At 33.5% G+C, this 24,255-nt stretch overlaps 1 protein-coding gene and 1 pseudogene across 2 annotated transcripts; both read left to right on the top strand.

Annotated features, from left to right (window-relative positions):
- Positions 1 to 546: 546 nt before the first annotated feature.
- On the top strand, positions 547 to 5,639 carry LOC132610720 (probable linoleate 9S-lipoxygenase 5). Of its 2 annotated transcripts, XM_060325073.1 has the most exons (9): positions 547 to 962; positions 1,572 to 1,858; positions 2,677 to 2,896; positions 3,003 to 3,299; positions 3,409 to 3,494; positions 3,580 to 3,687; positions 3,809 to 4,116; positions 4,211 to 4,474; positions 4,729 to 5,639. In XM_060325073.1, the coding sequence occupies exons 1-9, from the start codon at positions 704 to 706 to the stop codon at positions 5,495 to 5,497; spliced, it is 2,598 nt and encodes an 865-aa protein (XP_060181056.1). In that variant the 5' UTR covers positions 547 to 703; the 3' UTR covers positions 5,498 to 5,639. The 2 variants fall into 2 exon arrangements, with proteins under 2 accessions (XP_060181056.1, XP_060181057.1); XM_060325074.1 differs by lacking the exon at positions 1,572 to 1,858 and having other exon boundaries at positions 737 to 962.
- Positions 5,640 to 9,529: 3,890 nt separating this feature from the next.
- Positions 9,530 to 10,430, top strand: LOC132609851 (photosystem I reaction center subunit II, chloroplastic-like; annotated as a pseudogene).
- Positions 10,431 to 24,255: the final 13,825 nt, after the last annotated feature.

Here is a 24,255-nt window from a genome sequence, read left to right as displayed (position 1 = left end):
TCTTAACTAGAGGGATGCCCAATGAGGGATCAAGTCCAACTTCTCCAGCTAAGGTAATTGCGAATTTCTTAAAACCAATGTGGTTGTCTCAATTGATCCAAGATGGGAATCTGATAATACAAAAGTCTACTGCACCTATAATCTATGTTGCTCGAACTCTCCAAAAATATTGCCGCCCACCCGTATTAGATCCTCCAAAAATATACTCACCGTCTCATTTTATTTGACAATCTTTCTTTTTTAATCACTTCCTAAAAGAATGACACCTTTTTATATTTAGTAAGTAATAATTTAACTTTACACTTCTCATTTTACTATTACTGGAATGATTTATAACCATGCAAATGTCTATGACTTGTTTTAGACCACAGATTTCAAAATTCTTTCTTTTATTCATAGACTCCGTGCTCAGTCAAATACCTTCACATATATCGGGATGGAGAGAGTACTATTTTTTGCAATTTTGGAGGGATCCGACATGCGTCCGTCGACATTTTTAAAGAGTCCGAACAACATAGTACACAATTGTACTACTGTTGTTGCACTAATACAAAGAGGAAGAAGTACCTTTGGTTCAACAAAAAGCTCATATTCTTCCTTCATTTCAACTCAAAACATCTCTTTAGGATTTGTTTTAAATCTCTTCCTTCATTTCAACTCAAAACATCTCTTTAGGATTTGTTTTGAATCTCCCTTTTGCTAAATGAGGATCTTTCCACCATGTTGTGCAGAGATACTGGAGAAAATGCTGGAAACTGTTTGCGGGAAGCAGCGTGATGTTCCAAGAGTAAACGATTCTAGTAACCTTACCAGTTCCATTAAGATCAAGGGGGCAGTAGTACTGAGGAAGAAGAATGTTTTGAACTTCAAGGATGCTGGTTCTGCCTTCCTTGATCGAATGCACGAGCTCTTTGGCAAACGCGTCTCCCTACAGCTCATTAGTGCTGTACATGCTGATCTTGGTAAGTTACACTTTCGATGATTTGATTTTGCAGATCTTAGGGCTGAGAAAAGAGATGCAAGAAAACTTGTTAGTTGTTTTATATGTAATGTGGCTATCATGCAGAATAAGAAAACGTGTGTGAATCCTGAATTCTGAATGCCTGGTTAGTCCAATTTAGCTAAAGCTATGAAAGCATCAGGCAGAATAGAGCTAGAGTTTCTATTTCCCTGGTGTCCCTCCCATTTTGAAGCAAAAAAGTTAGTATAACCGTGATGTTGGGGCTAGTTTGCGCACACCTCGACTAATTATAGGAGGTACATGCTACCTCCCACAAGTACAAGTAGCTGAGTAACTCTGTCCACTAAGGTTCCGACAGACGGGAAAATCATTTAGTGTTTTTGCCTCTGCTAGAATTTAAACTTGAGACCTCATGGTTTTCAACGCACTCCGTTGACCAGTTGGACACACCCTTGAGTACACTCAAATAAATATGTGAAAGAATCACTGATTAACTCACTTACTAACTTGGAAGCCTTGGCGAATTGCCTGCAGAATGTATGTTATTCTGTACAACAACCTTAAAGCATAAAGTTTGTGTTTTGTTCTTCTTTTTCTTACCTTCTTAAAGGGAATGGATCAAAAGGGAAGTTGGGAAAACCAGCAATTTTGGAATGGACATGCACCAAGACTTGGATATCAGTGGAAGAAGCTGCATTCAATATTACATTTGATTGGGATGAGTCAATCGGAGTTCCTGGGGCTTTCATTATAAACAACTATCATCATAGCCAGTTTTACCTGAAGACTCTCACTTTAGAAGATGTTCCTGGACATGGTAAAGTTCATTTTGTCTGCAATTCTTGGGTGTATCCAGCACATCGCTACAAGTACGATCGGGTGTTTTTTAGCAACCAGGTAAACCATATTCTTACCTTACTCTAGGAACACTAATGATGCTTGAAAAAACATGATGAACACTAAAATGGGGTAGGTGGAGCTTATCACATGTAATTTCAGAAGGAAGCATAAGGTTGAGAATGCACTTCGATTTTCTAGGCAACAATCCATACAGGTAGGTTACGCCTAACTGTATGATTTCAAGATACACAAAAATAAATAAATATATATATATATATATATATATATATATATATATATAATCTTCCTCTTCAATCTATTTGATGTTCCATTTCCAAGCCAAAAAATTGTATTCTTCTTCCAAATAGTTCAAATCCTACACCATAAAATCCAAACATCCTAACTTAAAGGATTGTGATGGCAGTCCTTAAGCATGACAGGATAACAGGCTTTTTAAACTCAGAGCTATTATATAGATGATAATCAGACTGGCATATCAATGAATCAGCTATTCCTACTGACTGACTGACATACTAAATCTTAACCAGGCTAGCGTGTAAAGGACTTCCAGAATTTGCTTATTTTGAAAATTGCTTTTTGTCAAAAGCACTTTTGGAGAGTAACAGTTTCTGTTTGGCTAATCAATTTGAAATGTACTTTTGCCTCTAAAGAACAACAATTTGTGCTTGGGTAAGGTTCCAAAAGTGCTTCGGGGAAAGCTACTTTTTTCCAGCTTCTGCTACTACTCAAAAACACTTCTTTTTTCCTACAAGTTTGGTCAAACACCTCAACTCTCTAAAATAGGCACTTTTGGCTACCCAAAAACTTGGCCAAATAGGCTATTAGTTCAAATTTTTGACTTTTGGTGTTATCAGACGTACCTGCCATGCAACACACCAGAACCCCTTCAGCCATACAGGAATAAGGAGCTTGTTAATCTTCGGGGTACAGGTTCTGGCATGCTCAAGGAATGGGACAGAGTTTATGACTATGCAGTCTACAATGATTTAGGACATGACCGACCTGTGCTTGGTGGATCTAAGGATCACCCATACCCTCGCAGAGGCAGAACAGGCCGTCCGCTGACTAAAAAAGGTTAGGTGTAAACACATTTAGAGCCAGCATATTTACAGGTAGCATCTGTTGTTCTCTTAGTACCACCAAAAGAATAAGTTGAATCGAGTTAAGTTTGCTGTTTCAGATTCTAGCTTAGAGAGCCGGTTGCCACTTCTGAGTTTGAACATTTATGTTCCACGAGATGAACGTTTCAACCATGTGAAGTTTAAAGATTTCCTTGGATATGGTGCCACATCAATGGGTCGGGTCATAATTCCACAGATCGCATCTCTGTTCGCCAAACCGTTTAACGAGTTTAACAACTTCAAACATGTACTAGAGTTCTACAAAAATCAAGCTGCAGAAAAATCCAGGGAATGCATGCCATGGGAAATGCTCAAAGGACAAGTTCATAAATTTCCAGTTCCTCATGTAATTAAAGGTACCTATATTTTCTCCTTCTATGGCTCCACAACTAAGTTTATCTTCCGAGTACTTCCTAAGGTGAAAAACTAAGTACTAATTGTGAACCCTTTCAATAAAAACTACAGAAGATAACTCTGCATGGAGGACAGATGAAGAGTTTGGACGTGAAATGCTAGCCGGAGTCAACCCTGTTATTATCCAGGGTTTACAGGTAAAATCAATTACAAATATTTTCCCTCTTCTGTAGGTTGTTGTACTTCTGAATGCAAAGTACTAAAAGACTAAATGCCTATCAGGAATTTCCACCCACAAGCAAGCTAAATCCTGAAGTATATGGCGACCAGACCAGTAAAATAACAAGGGAGCAGATTGAGAAACACATGGATGGACTTACTGTCGATGATGTAATACTCTTTATTTTTCTCTGGTGATTCACCATATATGCATTCTTTGAATCCAGACATTAGTCATCTATCTTCACTTTAGGTGTCATATATTTTACGCTTTTATCTTTTGTTGGCACAGGCAATTAAGTATAACAGGCTATTCATCTTAGATTATCATGACATACTTATTCCTTACCTTAAACGGGTTAACTCAACAACCACAAAGACGTATGCTAGTCGGACCCTCCTTTTACTCCAAGATGACGGAACATTGAAGCCACTTGCAATCGAACTGAGCTTACCACATCCACAAGGAGATAGACATGGTTCCACCAGTCAAGTATTTACCCCATGTAATGATGAGAGTGTTGAAGGCTATGTCTGGCATCTGGCAAAAGCCTATGTTGCTGTAAATGACTCTGGATATCATCAGCTTGTTAGTCACTGGTGCGCTACGTATCAGATCAGATGAAAAAGTGTATAATTTAGATGCATGTCACCTCTTGAAGTCACTCTATTAATTTTGCTACTTTGCTTCCAGGCTTAACACCCATGCAGTGATAGAGCCAATCGTTATAGCAACAAACAGACAATTGAGTGTGATTCATCCAATCTATAAGCTTCTACAACCCCACTTCCGCGATACAATGAACATCAATGCTTTGGCTCGGCAGATCCTCATTAATGCAGGTGGAATACTTGAGTTGACAGTATTCCCATCCAAGTATGCCATGGAAATGTCTTCTTCCATCTATAAGAATTGGGTGTTCACTGACCATGCACTCCCTGCAGATCTACTTAAGAGGTAGGCTAGTATAGTCAAACCTCTCTATAACAGCATCGTTTGTCCTGATTTTTCTGGCTGCTATAGCGAAATATTGTTACAAAAAAAAAAATATAACTTAACATGAAATTCGGTTCCTCAAAAAACATGGTTGTTATAGAGCATGACTGTTATAGGGAGTTCTGACTATAGTTGTTACAACTTAAAACTCAATACCATATCCATCTTGTCCAAAACCACTCTCAATTTTTTTTTTTTTTTGTTTTTAATTTCAGAGGAGTTGCAGTGTCAGACCCAAGCCAACCTCATGGCGTTCAGCTTCTGATAGAGGATTATCCTTATGCCATCGACGGACTTGAGATTTGGTCAGCAATTGAAACCTGGGTGGACAAGTACTGCTCATTCTATTACTCAATAGATGACATGATCCAAGGAGATTCTGAACTCCAATCATGGTGGACAGAAGTTCGCAACGTGGGTCATGGTGACTTGAAAGATGAACCATGGTGGCCTCAGATGCAAACAAGAGCTGAACTTGTCCATATATGCACCATAATCATCTGGGTGGCTTCTGCTCTTCATGCAGCAGTTAATTTTGGGCAATATCCTTATGCTGGTTACCTCCCAAATCGCCCAACAGTAAGCCGGCGCTTTATGCCAAAGCCAGGCACTCCTGAGTATGCTGAGCTTGAGTCGAACCACGAGCTAGCCTACCTAAAGACAATCACGGCTCAGTTTCAAACTCTTCTTGGCATCTCTTTGATAGAGATGTTATCCATGCATTCTTCAGATGAGATTTATCTTGGGCAAAGAGATACTCCTGAATGGACTTCTGATAATCAACCACAACGTGCATTGGAGAGATTCCGTGACGAACTGATTGAAATTGAGAACAGAATAAAGGATAGGAACAATGACAATATATTGAAGAACAGAAATGGACCTGTAAAGATGCCTTATACGTTGCTATACCCCAATGCCTCCGGTGACAAGAGTACAACAGGACTTACTGGAAAGGGGATCCCCAATAGCATCTCAATCTGATGTTACAATGTGAAATCACTTAAGTTGCACATATCAGTGCCAACAAATTTTAGTATAGCTATTTCTTAAGTTTACATGTTTAACAAAATCTTGCCTTGGATACTTAGATCATATATTTTACTAAGAAACCAATTCTTACACTCATCTTCTTCATTGTATAGTGTACCTTGTCCATTTAAGATCAAATTCATTGAACTGAATCAAAGAGGAAGTGAGAAAAAAATTCATCACTAATAGGTAAAGAATGGAAACGCCACGATGGTAATCTTTCGAAGTTAGAAACATAACATATCACAGCAATGTTAAAGTACTTTTCTAGTTATTGTTATCAGCTTTTGCTTTTATAGTTTACGAGATAAAGGAATAGTTGACCTTCGTGGTCTTCAGACAACAATTCTTAGAAGATGTAGTACAACAAGAAGCAGTGGCGGAGCTACAACCAAGGAAAGGGGTTCAGCGAATTCCCTTCATCAGAAAATTGTACTGCATAAATAGAGTTAACACAATTCCTTTCCTTGATAAATATTAACTTTTGAATTCCCTTTACATAAGGAACGTTTTCATTTTTCATTGTAATGATAGGTTAGAATTTGTGAATCCGCTAGTTAAATTTTCGGGCTCTGCCAATGGCGCGAAGCACACACTCTTATACCAACTAAGAGAGAGAGAGCCAAACAAACACAACAGAGTGATGCCAAAACATAGCATAAGAAATTAATAAAGAAATGTTTATGTCTAAACATCCTATAAGTTAAGTTGACAAGCAACTTTGAAGCAAGATTTATAGTTGCGGACTAGAGGCGGAGCCACGATTTGAAGTTTATGAGTTCGGGATTCTAATTCTTAATTTTTCAACTTGTACATATTCAAAGATATCTTAAGACAAATACACCATTTAGACCAAAGCTATTGGTTCGGATGAACTCGTAATCCGTATTCTAGCTCCGCCCCGGCCGGGACTTATTAGGGGATCCTTTTTATTTTTATTTTATTTATATATTTGAGGGAAAACAAGGAAAAGTACTACACTAGGAAGCATAATTGAGGACAAAATCAATGGTGCATTCTCCAGATTTCAAGTCATATGTTGTTTACACAGCATGCAGGTAAATTATGATTCCTCAGGGAAATTTGAGATGAATGATCCAACCAAATTTCTTACTCATAATTTTACCTAACTTCAAGGGTAATTGATAATATGTACATTATAATTTTCCATAACAAGGTCAAATTGATTCTGGTAACAGAAAAACTTAACTTTTTTCCTTTTCAAGTGTGTCAGCCTTCCGCTATCTTCTCCAGAACTATGCTGCAATTTAATACAGATGACATTTTAATACATTTGAATACTACAAAACTCAACATATCAACTTTACTTTTTTTTTTTTTTTTTTTGAAGATATTTATTCAACCCCTATATTTACACTATCTCAACCAATTTATATGTTTAATCATATCCGATATTTGTACTAGTCACTCACTTTAACCATGAGAATCACATATTAAAATATCACCACACATTTAGCGTTCATTTACTTTGTACAATTATGGGTGCAAGAAAATTTACCCTGAATAGATAGGTTACTCCTTACAAGTTCCGTCCCAATTAATGTGAAGGTGTTTGGCGTATGTGAGTCAAAAAATACTTAATTTTGACTATGAATTAAGATATAGATTCTTCAAATATTTTAAATAAATTATATATTTAAAAACTACACAAAAAAAATACAAGTAAGTATAGTTTGAGGGCACTCAACAAAGCCAAAGCAAGATTTCCAAATTTTAGCATAGAGTTGTTATGATGTTGAAACAATTTATTACTCTGTCATACCTTGTCATTATTTAACGTTTTCTCGTCCTTTTAGAATGAATGGATTAAATTTAGGAAAATTTACCTGCGATAGCTATCTCTAAGACTTATTTATAAATAATAACTACCTTATTTTTTATTTAATTTTTGTAGCTTTATTTTTTCAAAATTACATTTCATAACTGGTCCAGTAACTTTTGAAATACATATATCTCTCTATTCTCCCTCACTACACATTTAAGATTTATCATCTTCTTCAAACCCTAAAAAAAATTCTCTCTCCTCTCTCCCCTTCCCCTCACGTACGCCTCTCTCCCTCGCTTTCTCTATCTCCAGCCTCTATTCTCCTTCCCCTCACGTACCCCTCCCTCCTTTCTCTATCTACACCACCCACGCCGCGTCAACACCACCACCACCACCACCACCACCACCATCACCAATATTACTACCATCTCCATCTCCAAACTCAAAAAAAAGCTTAAGCTTCTAGTTCTTTAGATCTGAACTCCGACGCAAATAGTATATCAGATTTATACAACAAAATTGTTGAATCTTAGAAGTATTTTAATTGTGGAAAAAGAGGAAGCAGTGGGTTTCACCTGAGCAGCCACCGCCACCACCATCACTATTACTATCATCTCCATCTCCAAACTCGAAAAAAAACCTTAAGGTTCTAGCTCTTCAGATCTGAACTCCATATACTTCATGTATTAATGGTTTTTGGTGGTGGTTCAATATTGTTTTTGGAGTGAAGGAGGATAGTGGTGGATCGAAGAAAGGCGGCGGAGGAAGGAGGAGGTTTTTTCCAATTTGTTGTGGTGGTTCGGTAGGTTTTTTGGAGTGAAGCAGAATGGTGGATCGGAAGAAAGGCAGTGGAGGAAGGAGGAGGGTTTTTCCAATTATTATGGTGGTTCGGTAGAGTTTGTGGTGTTTCAGTATATTTCGCTATATTTCAATGTACTGTTTTAGTATATTTCAGTGTACTGTTTCAGTATATTCGCTATATTTCAATGTATTTCTAATTTACGACACACTTTCTGATACATTTCATTGTATTCCATTGTATATACGCATACTACAATTTTATATTTCTTAAACAATCAACCATATTTCATTGTATTCGAGTGTATATTTTTCTGTATTTGGAAGTACTTCTAAAAGTTTGGAATGGAGCAATTTGGAGAGAGAAACGTGGGTTGTTATGGAACTTCAGCCGTTGCGTGATACATGGTTGATTTAATTTGACTTACCATTTAAAATGAAAGAAGATAATATGTTCCATAAATACAGCCTATGTTTACTCTGTCAAATTTTGTATTTTCGTGTATTTCAAAAACACGAAATACAACCGAATACAACAAAAACCAGCAAAAAACTTTTGAATAGAGTGATTTTTGATAGAGAGACGTTAACTATAATGGATCCTCATGAGGTTTGCATAAATCATGGAACCATTAATACAAATTACCATATAATTTGAAAAGGATTTTTATTGCCATAAATATAGCCTTTTTTTATTCAACAGTCACGCTGTATTGCATGAATCATGGAACCATTAATACAAATTACCATATAATTTGAAAAAGATTTTTATTGCCATAAATATAACCTTTTTTTATTCAACAGTCACGCTGTATTTCACTGTATTTCGCTATATTTCACTGTATTTCAAAAACGCGAGATACAACTGACATACAGCCAAAAGCAGCTACGAATTGTAAATCTTCAACTTATAGCTATAGCTTGTTAGAAGCTGTTAAAAGGTAGTTATTTGTGTAAGTTTTACTTAAATTTATGTGAATTACACGGAATTCGCATAGTCAATTCGAATTATCATATGGTTGACTAAGTTATTACACTTTCATGTTCATCAAATGTTATTTTTCATTTTTCATCATAATGCTGAAAATGGAAATTGTAATGATTTAAGCAAATAAATATACTATGTTGATTTGCAACGGATCGACTTACAATTGTTTTGACTTTAAAATAAAATAAAATAATAAGACATACAATTGTTTTTCTCAAATAATAATAATATAACTATGGATTGCATGACCTGTCTTGACCAAAATCCTTTTGGACACGTGACATGTCCAAATATACAAATCTGAGGTCCTAGCTGACTTGTTTAGTGTGCGTATCAAATCACACATTCTAATTGGTCCAAATCTCTATATCACCTTATCCTATATCCATTTTTATATGCAACAAAAATGACTTGTTTCTGATCATTCCTCATTTTCATTTTTCACACTTCTCAAACCATTTTTCCTATGGCCATGGCAACCCAGGCTTCCCTTTTCACCCCATCTATCTCCACCCCAAAAACGGCCGACCAACGTATCGTCGTCCCATGGAATCAATCCCTTTCTTCCTTCTCCGTCCCTAAACCGTTCAAGTGCATCGTGATACATCGTCCCATCAAGGCTATGACAGATGAAAAGGCCCAATCGATCAGCAAAGAGGCCGAGCCCGAAGCATCAATGGGCTTCACACCACCACAATTGGACCCAAACACCCCATCGCCAATCTTTGGTGGAAGCAGTGGTGGGCTTTTACGTAAGGCCCAAGTTGAGGAATTTTATGTGATCACTTGGGAATCACCTAAAGAACAAATCTTTGAAATGCCACTGGTGGTGGTGCTATTATGAGAGAAGGCCCAAATTTGTTAAAATTGGCCCGTAAAGAACAGTGTTTGGCACTTGGTACTAGGCTTAGGTCCAAATACAAAATTACTACAGTAAAAAAAGCCTAAAATCGTGGGTATCCTATTAAGCCCAAATCTGATATACTTTGTAATTTTGTTGTTATGTTTTGTAAATAAGAAAAAATATCTTTATGTTTTGTAATATAGAGTCTTAAATAGGTATTATTAGGTCATTTTCCTTTTTCCTAATGGTGAAGTCCAATATTTGCACCCAAAAGATGGTGTTTATCCAGAAAAAGTGAATCCGGGCCGTCAAGGAGTTGGCCAGAATTTCAGATCCATTGGTAAAAATATAAGCTCAATTGAAGTCAAGTTTACGGGCAAACAAATGTATGATTTGTGAGGTGATAGTGATGACTACGGTGGCATTGTAATTGTACTTAACATGTAATGCAATTATTATTTTGTGATTATTTAATGCTTGTATCCATTTTATTGTCATTACAAACATAACATGGACATAATCTGGCTTAACGTATGGAACTCAATGGGCCGAATCATGATATTTTAATTCTAGAATTTTTACTCATTGTAGCTTCTTTTAAGACCTAATTAGTAATATTAACTATCATTTTATTTAATTATATTTAGTAGCTAATTAACTTTTCTAAATTACAAATGGTAGCTATATCAAAAAATACATACCCAAACACATATATCTTTCTTTTTTCTCAATCACTACCTATTTCAGATTTTTAATTTCTCAAAACCCTAAAAAATCTCTCTCCCCTTCTCTCAACCACCACCACCATGGCCGCACCGTCCCCCTCTCTCTTCTCCGTCTCCCTCTGTGCTCACCCCTCTCTCTCTTCTCCGTCTCCCTCTGTGCTCACCCTCTCTCTCTCTCTCTCTCTCTTTTCACTCTGCAGATCTGACCGTGTGCATTGTTGGTGGCGACAGTGATGGACTGATTTTGAGATGGCGGCGGAGAAGATGACGTAGAGGTGGAGAGATTAGGGTTTTGTTGGTGATGGAAAGATTAGGGTTTTTTGGTGGTGGTGGTGTCTCAGATTTGGGTTTTTGGTGGTGGTGGTGTCTCAGATTGGGATTTTGGTGGTGTTGGAGAGATTAGGGTTTTTTGGTGGTGGTAGTGTCTCAGATCTGGCCATGTGTATTTGTTAAAAGCCAAATACAAATACATTCAAAAATCTACATCTCACAAATACACCGTTTTTTAATGTATTTGTCTTTGTATTTTTGAGTGCATTTTTTAGTGTATTTTGTTAATAGTCAAACACATTATTTTTTTGAATGTATTTGTCATGTATTTGAATTTTTTGGTCTTGTATCTGAATGTATATGTTGAAATCCATTCAAATACACGAAAATTTGAATATATTTGGCTTCATAGTAGTTGGAATGTACATAATGTATTTGAAATACATCAAAAAAAACCAATGATATATATCAAAAAAAAAAAATCAGTAAAATACATAAAAAAAATCACTGAAATGCATAAAAAAAAAAAAAGACACGGAAATACATTATGGCAAAAAAAAAAAAAAATCACTGAAATACATAAAAAAAAATCACTAAAATACATCAAAAAAATATATATTAATATCTAATTTAATAGCTCCACCACTAAAGGCTAAAATCAAGGATCATGTTTTTTTTTACCTTGTTCTCATGTATTTGTTGGCAACAAATACACAACAAAAACATACACTATTTTGCCAAAATGTAGCTACAAATGGTAATATTTAAAAGGGTAGCTACAAATGGTAGGAAACTACAATAAGTTAGTCATTTGAGTAAGTTTGCCTTTAATTCTTTCATTTGTTATGTTTAAATAGAGCTAAATGGTATTGTTGATACCTCAACCAATTTGGAAGTGAAACTTAGTTATTGTGGTTGTAATAACTAGTATAGAATTAATGGCTAATCCACTACAATGAGAGACATAGAATAAAAAGTTTTCAACCAAGTTGTAAGAGAGAGAAAAAATGAAATTAACCAACGATTTTGTATGATTCACAAATGATAAGTATGGTTCAAATAGTGGTTAAAAGAAAACAGAATATCGATGGAACTAAACTAATAAAATTAAGAATTCAAACATGCTTTTTATCACATTTATCATGGAATGTATAACTTTAGTAACACTACTTGCTAGACCTTAACTAAAAACCATGAAATATCGAAACTTACTAGTCCAATTATATAGTATGTTTTTTGTTGCTTCTTCTTATTATTATTGTTTTTTAAAAGTTCCTTTCATTTTTTCTTTTTCTTAACTACTTTACTACTTCCTGAACAAATCTTAAAATTCCAATAATACTCTATTCCCTTGCTGCTAATGTTCCCTTTTCTCAAGTTAAAAAAAAAAAAAAAAAAAAAGACATGGAGAATTTTTACTGTATGTAATTTAAGGATATCACTGTCTTTTCCCACATGAGAAGAAGACAAGTGTAAACTAGCTTGTTGGTGGAATGATATTTCATCATGTGGATCAATGTGTTCATTATCATGCTTAATTCCAAATTTATTTCACTTGATATAAACGTTAGCTCAACTATTTTCTCTTTTAAAATATGTTGTCTATTTGTTGTATAGTGTTGAGTATTTTTGTTGAGCACAATTTGATTGCTAATCTTATATATATAATATAATTTTTTGATGATGGGAATTCGGATGAACCCCGGTACACTAGTTCCGCTCATGTCTATATACACAATCATTTCTTGCTCATCCACAAACTTAGCATATATAAAAGAGAAAAGACATCATTTCACCCCTGAACTTGGCACGAAAATTCACTTTAGCAACTAAACTTAAGTTGTATTTATATACCTCCCTTAACAACTTTCATCTTAATTAAATACAATCCCAGATGCTAACGTGGTAAAAAAAATAATTAAGAGAGTAAAGAACATAAAAAGGTGGACCCGCTGATATATATATATATATATATATATATATATATATATATATATATATATAGAGTCCAGATTTAAAAAAAAAAAACGTAAAAATTGGGAGATAGACAGAAAATTAGAAATATACCTACATGATTAAGAGGAAATCAAGGAGTGAGGGAGTACCGAGTAGGATTGTTTAAAATATTTGCTAAAACACCACTCTATATTCCTATCAAGATTTATATTGAAACAGAAAATTATAATCCCCCCCCCCCCCACCCCCTCTAACTTTTGGTATCAGAGCAAAAAGATTTTCGGGCCTAAACCTATATTCTAAACTATATTTTAGACTATATTTTATGAGAAGACCATTCTCTGCACGACAGAGAAGACAAACCCCTATACCTGTTTATAGACAATATTATATGAGACAATATAGTTTTACTAAATATATAAGTCATAATTATCATATGATATATTTAACTCGAAAAAGACTTATAAACCTTAGAAAAATCAAGAAAGTCTTTAACTAAATATAGTAGATACATAGACATAGTGTTGACACCCAATTTTGTCCCACCTTTCCTCCAAAATACCTTTTTTTCACTTCTAATATTTTTGCAACTTTAAAAAATAATTATTTGCATTTTTTTGCTATAATTAGCTCTTATTAATCCCGGCATTTCATTATCCTGTCATTATCTTTTACTACCGTCATTACTACCATTATTATTATTACTATTATTATTTTTTATTATTTTGTTACTATTTTTTATTATTACTAGTATTATCATAATTATCATTTCAGCATTTTTTACCGTCTTACGCACACGCATCGCATTTATCTTCGCATAATTAAATGACAGCATTTACTCACTGTTGAATTTTAAATATTATTGCACTGCTATTATGACGACATATAATTTATTATCCGAGTATTAATAATTGCACATTTTATATTAAGTAATTTAAATTGATCTTTTATTTAAATGTAGTAGCCCAATCAACTCATACTATTTTCGGACCAATTCACAAAGAACCAGTCCACATTTTAATTTACCTGACCCAAATCAGCCCATACCCGTTTAATTTGTACCCGATCCGGCCCAACTACCCCTTTAACAAAATATGAAACCCCCGCACACCCCATCCCCATCTCCCCTGTTCTCTCTCTTTCCCTGCCTCTCCTCTCCTTTCTCCCTCATCTCCCCCCACGTTGCCACTGCCACCCCCACTCCTTCCTGTTCCCCACGCTCACTGTCATCTCCACTCTCCCTTGTCCCCCCGCTCCTCTCTCTCTTCTTCACAAGCAAACCCTAAAAATCCCCTATAAATAATCCTATCTTGAAGTCGTTGAGGAGGGGATGGGAATTCGGAGAAATCGCAGAAATCTCCCTACAATTAAGTTCTGAAACAAGCTCCTTTTTGTTGTTTTTTTTCCGAAATCCCGAAAATCTCTAAAATATAAGTCTTCTAGTCACCTAAATCCCCTAAAAAAAATACGAATTCTACTAGCGTTTCGATCTTGTTTTATTGTCGAGTCAAAATACTACATCAATTTTTTTTTTCATTGGCTTGTTGTTGCTGTGAACCCGAGCATCGCAAGTCCGGATTCGATAGTGTTCGAGTGGATATCGAAGCCCCGCACCCACTTCGCTGCACCCGAAGAAGGTAATTTCCCCTTTCCCTTTTACTTTCTGTTTTATCTGCGTTTTCTTAATCGCTATGTAGGTTTAAAACAGGCTGATTAGTTAGATTAGTTTGGTTTAATGGATAGTCTGTTTGTATGTTGATGTTAATTCAGACTTAATTAGTTTGTATGATGGTTTAATTATCGAGTTTGGCTCTGTTTATGTAATTACATGTATTAGGTGTGATAACTTGTCTTTAAGTTAATTCGAATGTGTGAATTAATTATGCTCGTTGATTTAAGTTGCGCATTGCCGTGAACTTGGATAATTAGTTAGTGGGATATTCGATCTTGATTAAGTAGTGTCGTTAAGTCAAGCATGGTCCGTAGTTAAAATCTGTAACTGATTTCCATTTATTCCCGATTATGTTAACAAAGAACACCCCCATAAGATTTGATGTAGTTTGGTAATGACATAGTAATGTGGAGGGCTGCAAATTGTAATATAGAGAAAGCATATCCAGTTTGTATTATGATAAGAATGATAGCTAGTGCTTGAGATAATTGAATCTGATTTGGTTCTTATCTGAAAGAAGTTTAAATCTGATCTTTGTTTGAAGATATGCATGAGTCCTTTAGGAATCTGGCCCAGCCCAGCATATTCATGCATTAATTCGGCTTTGTTAATACCTTGGAGATAAAGTTAAGCAGATGATTTAAATTGATAGTATGGTCTCCTTTGTCATGTATGTGTGTACTGTGTTTTGCTTCTGATGCATTTGTAAATCAAGCAAGAGCAGGTCATTGAAAGCTGCTATAATTGAGATAAGGGCATGTTAGTTCTTTTTTCTATTATGCTGCGATATTAACTTAGGATATGCTGCTGTATAAATGACTTGGGGCTTAAATTGTTTGTTTTACTGTCTATTATGTTCTAATCATTTTTTAGTTTGAAGATTCGCCAACCTTGGCTTGAAAGACTTTCTCTCAAACACATTTTAAGCTTCAGGTTTCTTTCTTCTTCTAATAGCAGTTAAAACAACAAACTGATGGAATCAAAGCTGGTTTGTATTCGGTAATCTGTTTATGTGTCAACACTGCCTAGTACGACGTATGAATCTGTGATTTGCGTGGGATTTTAATGATGCTATTGTAGTTTTAGTTGAGTGAGATTGTAAGCCACTGGCAGCGATGATACTTTGCTATAAATGTTATGGTATTGCCTTGTCAATATGAAGACTACGAACTGGAAAATATGCCTGAAACTGTCTATATGTGGATTTGCCTGTTCATGACGATTGGCTATGTCTATTAAAGTTTTGAAACTACCTAACTACACTGCATATTTCGTCGGATCCAAACTATTTATCACTTACCTGTCCGCTAAAAGAATTTAGTTTGCCATGAAACTAGCCTACAACATCCTTATCTATAAATGCTTTTTTTGGGTTGGGTGTTGTTTGCTTGTTGCCGCTGTTGTATTGATCTTTTCGTGGAATAAAGAATAGACAATTTTGGTTGAATGACATCTTCGCGAGCCCACTTTTAGGCTTCAGATTTCTCATTTTTTTTATGAAAACAAAGTGATAGATTAAGGATGCATGCTAGTTTCTTTGTAATTGGTTCCATTTCACCTACGTGTTAGATCAGAATAGGATCTGTGTTAGTAAGATTTAGGTTGATTTCATGTGAGTGTTGGATTATGTAATTGGAGGATTCTGATGTTTTATTTTAACCTCCTCACTGCTTCTCTTAATTTTGTTATTCATCTCTGATTAAATGAGAAATCCCAATAGCTGCCAGTTAACCCCTTGAGGTTGATTGTTTTTTCTTTGTACTGGTTCTACATATGCTCACATATAAAGGCATTTCTGGCCATTCTATCACTGTATTTGAGCCATGAGCTATAGCTCTTTCAACTCTGTTTTAATTTAGATTTCAAAAAATGTAATAAAATGACATGAGGTGATCCTTATTTTCCTTAAAAAATGTTTAGTGCACCCCCCTTTTTTTTTGTTTGAATCAGTAACTGTATCTCTGGTAGTGGGTCTCTCTGCCCATTTTTATATGTTGTTAGCATTGGCTGTCGACTCTCGTTTTGGACTTGAACATTTTCTCTAAGTGTCCTTTTATTATGTTGTGTGCTAATCTGAGCTGCATACTTAGTTTCTTTATTTAGGCCTTAGTTTTGATTATATACTAATCCTTTTATTTTCATTTTATGCATGACCATCGCGTACGAGTCCCTCGGGCTCGTCTTCTTTCACATTTGGTGTTGGGCTAAAAGCCCAGCGAAACCTCCTCCGTGTCCAGCCCATCCGCAGCAGTTTACAAAATTTCTGCTGGGCCGAGGCCCAACAGCAGCAAAAACAAACCGGGGCAGCTTTAAAATGGGGCAAAGCCCACTTATTTACATTTCTTCGTCTTCTATTTTTATTTTATTGTGTACTTATTGCATTTTGCTTATGTTGTTTTGACTAACACCCTTTTTTTATTTTTTTATTTCTTTTCTCTTAACTTAGATGAATTAAAGGATATTTTTAGTGGGGTTTAGTTTAGTAATGGATAGTTAATCTAAGGAAAACCAATAATTAGTTCCCATAAGTTTCATTTTCTTCTTTTATATTAAAGTTATTTGTAGTATTTATAATATTTACTTTTAACAATTGATTTTCAGCAGCATGAAATTCACATTTTTGAGTCAAAAAATCATATTTTATTATCCTGGAAATGTTAAAACGCCACTAACGCGCAAATGGGGGATTAAAAGAACATTTTGCAGGCATCCTCTAAGGCTGTCCAAATTATGCCTACGTTTAGCTGAATGCAGTTAATAAAACGTGATTTTGTTCATACTTCTAAAAAATGCAAAGTTAATTAATATCATATATTTTAGTTTGTTTCAGGAAATACTGCATCAATTCGCGTTTTCTTCTATTTATATATTCTATGCAAATCTTATTTTTTTTAAAAGCATTATTGTTTAAAGCTTTTTTTAGCAATTTTATAAGTTTATTTCGAAATGGCATTTAAAATTTTCTTTCACATAAATTATTATATTTTTCTCTACATCTTATCTTAAACAACATTTTACATTTTCTTTAAAATTTTAGCAGTATTTATCAAGCTATTTTTTTTTTTAATTTTAAATATTATATTTGCATTTTTTTAGCCCTAATTAATTAACCTAAGTTTGATCGGACAACCGTAGTTAACGGATTCTAAAGGATGCCTAACCCCTTCCCTTTAGGATAATATAGAGCCCTTACCTAGAATCACACTGGTTAAGCAGACTATTAACAGATGTTTAGTTTTTAAACTTTACCCTAGTTAACATTTAGGTGTCCTAATTCACCGTTAAATTAATTAGGTGGCGACTCCTTAAAATAAACAATCTAGGAATCTCCAATATGTTGTACTCCGCTTCGAATCGGTTAAAAAGGGGTATAACACATAGTTCATCGTCAAGATATACATAATAACATAACTATTTTAAGTTTAAGAAATAATCTTAATTAGGAAATATATTTCACCAACGACGAGATTGATACCAAATATTCTGTTTTAGTACTATTTGATTAGATTTAGCGTTAGGTATATAGTCTTGCCATTATTATGTAACATAAAGTCTGATCCTATGACAAAATCTACATTTATATTAAGGTCTCTTACATACTAAAGACATCTCAGAAAAAGAAGACTTTATTAAAGTAGCTCTAATAAAGTAGTAGCTTTAATAAAGTAACGGGACAGCTCAGCAAACGGACAAAAATATAAAATATCTTTTGAAAAGTTTCACGTGACGATGGGGCCCCAAGAGCACCAGGCTGAATTCAAAAGATTCTTCACAAATTTGAAATCCGGAGTTGAAGTCCCCCAGACACCTATAAATAGGAGCATTTGTGGAGAAGCAAGATCATCGAAAAAAGAAAGCATTCACCACATCTCTCTAGAAAGCTCCATATTCCCCTCCTCTTTCAAAATGCCCCAACCCCTTTTCAGTCAAAACCTTTTGTAATATAAACTTCCTTGTAAAATAGTATTAAGCCTTCAAGTTATTTTCTATTAGTGTGAAGTAGTTTTCGGGTTCCCCGAAAGGAAAACCTCTCTCCATCTTCAAATAATGTAAGTTTTTAACTATGTTTTTTGTACTTATTTCCCTACTATGTAAATTATTCCATGTTTAATTAATATATTATGTTTGAGTAATTACTTACTTGTTATTATGAATCTATTACTCTTAGTATACGGTTATTCTCTTAATTTCTTAATAGACTCGATGGATTAACCTGTAAATTCCTAGGTATTTGAAAGACCGTTTTAATGTCCAAATGATATAGTTGGCCGTATGTAATGAAGATAAAAAATTAGGAACAATAAAGATACTTGCAAGAATTAAAATAGATGATTATGAGATAGAAACATTAGCATTAGTGGATTCAGGGTGCACAAAGTGCATAATAAATAAAAGAACTTTTTTTTTTTTTTTTTTCTGAAATGTCTTTGTCTTGTGCTTCCACTAAAGTCTTCTTTTTCTGCAATATCTTCTTTTTGATTTTGTCTTCTTGTGATATAATTATTGTCTCCATTAATTCTTGTCTATGTGTCCAAGTTGTGTAGAGCAGCCGAATCAAAACTCATGCCTGAGTCTACATCATTCGGAGCTTGAGAATCTTGAAATGCACTGTCCTGGAAATTAATATCATCTCCTTCGAAATCTGAACTATGGATTGGTGACATCCCTTAACTTGGAGATAATTATGGACTAGGATTTTTAACTATAAGTTTATCTTGTTCTTTTGTCTGATTTTTTTTTTCTAGTGTCTCTTTTACTGTATTTTCTATTTTTTCGTTCTTTTTCTTTTTTGCAAGTATGTTTTTTTTTTTTTTTTGTAGAAGTTGCTCCTTGTGTAAGTGTCTTTGGTAGTCTCCGTCTTATCTGGAGAGATGAACATCCCTCATCTTCACTTTTTGGCAGAGTGACAACCATCAACGGATTTGATGAGTATTTACCGGCTACCGTTTGAACCAGACTAGCTGTATCTTTACCCGATACAGTGGGTCTAACTGCATTCATTGGGGAATGCACACCCGTTTCATCCATTTTTGTCTGAGATGGAGAACTCTGTGATTGCACTAACTCGAACTTAACCGCTTGTAGTCTTTGTTCTAACATCTTTACTTGATCTAAGAGTTTCATTTTTTTCTTGAACCGATGTCTCTTTCTGCTGATTTAATCTCTTGACCACTTCAGTCATAGTAGAACAATGATCACAAAAAATCATCTTGTCTGTGTCCTTTTGTATGTTGTACTGAGGAGTTTCAACACTGAGTATCCATGGGAGCAAATCCATATAATTTTACTAATAAAATACATACTAGGCATAGAATGCAACATATAATAGATATACTACAAGAAAAATGTACTCATAGACAGATACAAAAACAACTAAAACAAAATGAAATGAACTTTTGTAAAAGTGTAGTTTACACTACTCAAAGCTATGATAAAGACAATTATAAAAAGAAAAAGCATAAAAAATATAGAACACATTATAATAGAAATTATCCTCAATATAATAGAAAGAAATATTATCTTAGAAAGTCAGCAGCTAGAAAACCTTACTTAGACAGAAATAGGCATGTAAGAAAATACAGAACAGAAAGGAATTATAAAAATAAACTAGAATGCTTTACTTGTGGAAGTGAAGAGCACTTAACAAATACATATCCAAAAAGAATAAATAATAAGACAAGAAATTCTCAGTAACACAAAATTTAAAATTAAGGTAGAAGACGTAGTAGAAGTAATGGGAAATAGAGGAATAAGACTAATAAAACCCATAAAAATAAATCCTGAAGAATATGCAGGGATGGAATGAAATTTAGAAGATTTTAATAGAAAAAAGATTCTACATCCAGAATCTCACCTAATATACACTAATTCTAGGGGAGAGACATCTATACGTTTCACCAATTATAATTATACACCACAAAAGGACATAGAAGAAGAAAGTACTTTAGACGAAAATGAAATTACATAATCAAATTTTATGAACATAGAACTAATACAAGACGAATTTGAAGTAGACATAGTTATAGAAGAAGCAAAAAGACTCCATAAAGAAAATAAAAATATACTTTTTAAATGTAAAGGGTGTAAGTTAGGAGACTTAACGATAGAAGAAACCATAAGTCATTTTAAATTATGTGAAGTTAGAACTGATAATTGGGGATATAGAGTAGAAATAATGTACCAAAAGAAATTAATTAGCTTTTCTATTTCAGTCTTTGTAGGAAATTTTTCTATATTTGATATGTTAATTAAAATCTAAATTTTTCGTTCTAATTCTAATTCTTGCGATTTTAGGTAATCAAAGTTCTGCTCTAATTTTTCTAACTTCTTCTTTTGATTAGTTTGAGAAACTTCTATGACTTCTACTATTCTAGTAATATCCTTGTTATTTTCTTGAGTTTTCTCACTAAAATTTATGACTAAATCAACTAGTGTATTAAATTGTTTGTCTTCACTATGTAATATATGTTCTCCATTACTAAAATTACACTTTATAATACTATGATCTTTTAACGCTCTATATTTTTTTTCTGGGTATATTCTCAAGTCTAAATACTCTAAATTCTTTAGTGTATCTATTTAATCAAAATTTGTTTATTATCCTAAAGGAATTCTTATTTTACAAACTTTCTTTTGATACTCTATATTATCTGTAAGTCCTTTCATATTTTCTCTTACGCCTTGCAACTTCCAAGTTATAGCCGAAATTTTATCTTCGTTAATTTGGCTCTGTAACAGTCTATTTTCTATTAGGGATGACAAAGTTTATGTATTTATTACTTTTAAATATGCACTTAAGGCTGTTTCAACTTTTCTATATTCTCGTCTTTTTTCTCTATATCTCTATATAAATACCAATGGTTTATAGCTATTTGTTTAACAAAAGTTTGTGTTTTCATATAAAGGTAACTAGTATGGCTTAAATCGATTCTGGATCTGCTTTTGAGAGTATTTCCTAGACCTTATATGTCCTAATAATTTATATTCTAATCCTGATATTATATCTATTAATTTTTGTAATCTTAACTGATTCTCTTTAGTAGTACTTAGTCTGATATATTCTCGGTATAGTCTTTCTAACTCTTGTTTTACCTCTAAATAGTTATCTTGCATTACTCTAATGCGATAAATTTTACTTTCTGTTCTAGATGTCTAATACGATCTTCAACTCTAACTATCTCGTCGTTGGTGAAATATATTTCTCAATTAAGTTGCAGCCATGCAAATGGATGGGACTCATAACATATATAGACATTATGTTCATAAGGCATACATTAGTTTTATAAATACATGTTCAGAATTCTACAAACCAAGCTATAAAATGGAGTTAGTTTGTTCATGAAAGAGTAATTTCTTTAAGCACTTTTAGTGTCTTTTTCAAATCTTTAATATCGTTATTTAGTTTTTCTATTTGTTGTGTCGTTTGAGTTACTATCTGGTTTGTCTTTATTTCTATTTCCTTGGGCTTTTCTAGAATAGCTTTAATTAGCTTTTCTATTTCAGTCTTTGTAGGCGATTTTTCTAAATTTGATCTGTTAAGTAAAATATGAATTTTTCGTTCTAATTCTAATTCTTGCGATTTTAGGTAATCAAAGTTCTGCTCTAATTTTTCAAACTTATTCTTTTGATTACTTTGAGAAACTTCTATGACTTCTACTATTCTAGTAATATCCTTGTTATTTTCTTGAGTTTTTTCACTAAAATTTATGACTAAATCAACTAGTGTATTAAATTGTTTGTCTTCACTATGTAATATATGTTCTCCGTTACTAAAATTACACTTTATAATACTATGATCTTTTAACGCTCTATATTTCTTTTCTGGGTATATTCTTAAGTCTAAATATTCTAAATTCTTTAGTGTATCTATTTTATCAAAATTTGTTTATTATCCTAAAGGAATTCTTATTTTACAAACTTTCTTTTGATACTCTATATTATCTGTAAGTCCTTTTATTTTAGAATTTGTCTGGGTTTTGTCTAAGAGCTGGAGAAATATAGTAATTTGGACCCAATATTCCTCTAGCATAGTCTAATGCCTCAGTAAAATCATTAAATCCTTTAAAAAGAGGTTTTCTTATGTCTTTAATAGAGTCTAAAACTTCTATCGATGTTTGAAAAATACCATTAGTTTTACCATGAATTACAACATAAAATTTAAATTTTTTGTCTAAATTTTTGTCTGTGAAATACTGGCAAAGAGAATTTATAGTAGCTGCAAAGTGTTTGGCGTCTTTTCTATTATGAGAAATCCATAGATTGTCTACCAAACATCTCTGTTGTTTGTATATTACATATTCTGGCAATATTTTAAAAGTCCAATTTGATGGCTGGAAGGCTACTAAGCTATTAACTTCGAATTGTATTCTTTCCATAGTATTCCTTTCTAATGAAGATGTAGGTCTAAAATGAAGATTACCTAATACGGTCTGTCTGTAAGTGTCTTGGGTTGAGGCTATGCCTTTCCCCTTGTCTGCTGTCTGAGAACTGGAAGGTCTCATGCTGTTCAAATAGAAAATCAGTTAGCAGTAATCTTTAGTCTACTTAATTGGTCTGCTAAATTATTATTTTTCCCTTTTATATGTTCAACTTTTAAATTATAAATTGAAATGGTATCTAAGAAATTTAGCTATCTTCGTCTACTACTAGTTTTATCATTTATTTTTTGATAGAATTTAACTATAGCTTCGCAATCTGTTCTAACTAGTATTTCTGGTTTATTTATGATATATAGACTAAAGCTATTTAATCCGTATATTAAAGCTAAAATCTCTGCATCTATACTACTCATATTTTTTTTTCTTTATACTTACCACTTTGATAAGCACATATCTTTTCTTCACTTTTATTACTATATTTATTTGGTTTTGCTTTTAGTACTGCTCCCCATCCTTCAAAACTACCATCTGTTTCTACAATTAAATAATCTGTTTCTAGTGGCATATTTAAATCAGGAACATTTTTTATTTTTCTTTGATTTTTTGTACTAATTTAATGTCTTCAGTATTAAAGTGTTTTTGACCATTAGATCCAGTCTTTGAATACAATGGTCCTGCTATTTTTCCTAAATCTTTTATAAAATTTCTAGCATAATTGACTATTCCTAAAAAAAATTGTAATTCTTTAACATTGTCTAACTAAATAGAAATTATAGGGGAAAAACCGTTAAAACATTGGAAAAATAATAGGATTGTATGTAAATTAGATATAATAAATCCAGACTATGTAATTAAGACAACATATTTTTACATTTAGCTCGTTTGTCTCTATTAGGATACCATTTACAAAAACAACATGCATTACTATCCAATCCTTTATTTCTTTCGAACTCATGGTTACAGTCTTCCACTATATTTGCTAAGTTAGCTATTGCTTCTAAGTCTAGATTTTCTAATCCTATTTCATTAATTAATTCTTCTGCTTCTGAGTCTGATGAGTCCGTTTTAATTTTTTTCTTCAGTATCTATTTTTGTTTTCTTTATGGAGTCTTTTTGCTTCTTCTATAGCTATGTCTACTTCAAATTTGTCTTGTATTAGTTCTAAATTAATTTCATTTTCGTCTAAAGTACTTTCTTCTGCTATGTCCTTTTGTGGTGTATAATTATAATTGGTGAAACATATAGATATCTCTCCCCTAGAATTAGTGTACATTAGGTGAGATTTTGGCTGTA

Source organism: Lycium barbarum, chromosome 9, assembly GCF_019175385.1.
Source record: "Lycium barbarum isolate Lr01 chromosome 9, ASM1917538v2, whole genome shotgun sequence".
NCBI lineage: Eukaryota > Viridiplantae > Streptophyta > Magnoliopsida > Solanales > Solanaceae > Lycium > Lycium barbarum.
The sequence above is the reverse complement of the archived record's forward strand: the minus strand, read 5'-3'. Positions and strand labels throughout refer to the sequence as shown.

What these genes read in the sequence shown, in the direction of transcription:
- LOC132610720 (XM_060325073.1), top strand. Translation starts at nt 704, where the DNA reads ATGAGGATCTTTCCACCATGTTGTGCAGAGATACTGGAGAAAATGCTG. An exon ending in TTATTATCCAGGGTTTACAG is followed by an intron (nt 3,495 to 3,579) that starts GTAAAATCAATT and finishes AATGCCTATCAG; the next exon opens with GAATTTCCACCCACAAGCAA. An exon ending in ATGGACTTACTGTCGATGAT is followed by an intron (nt 3,688 to 3,808) that starts GTAATACTCTTT and finishes TTGTTGGCACAG; the next exon opens with GCAATTAAGTATAACAGGCT.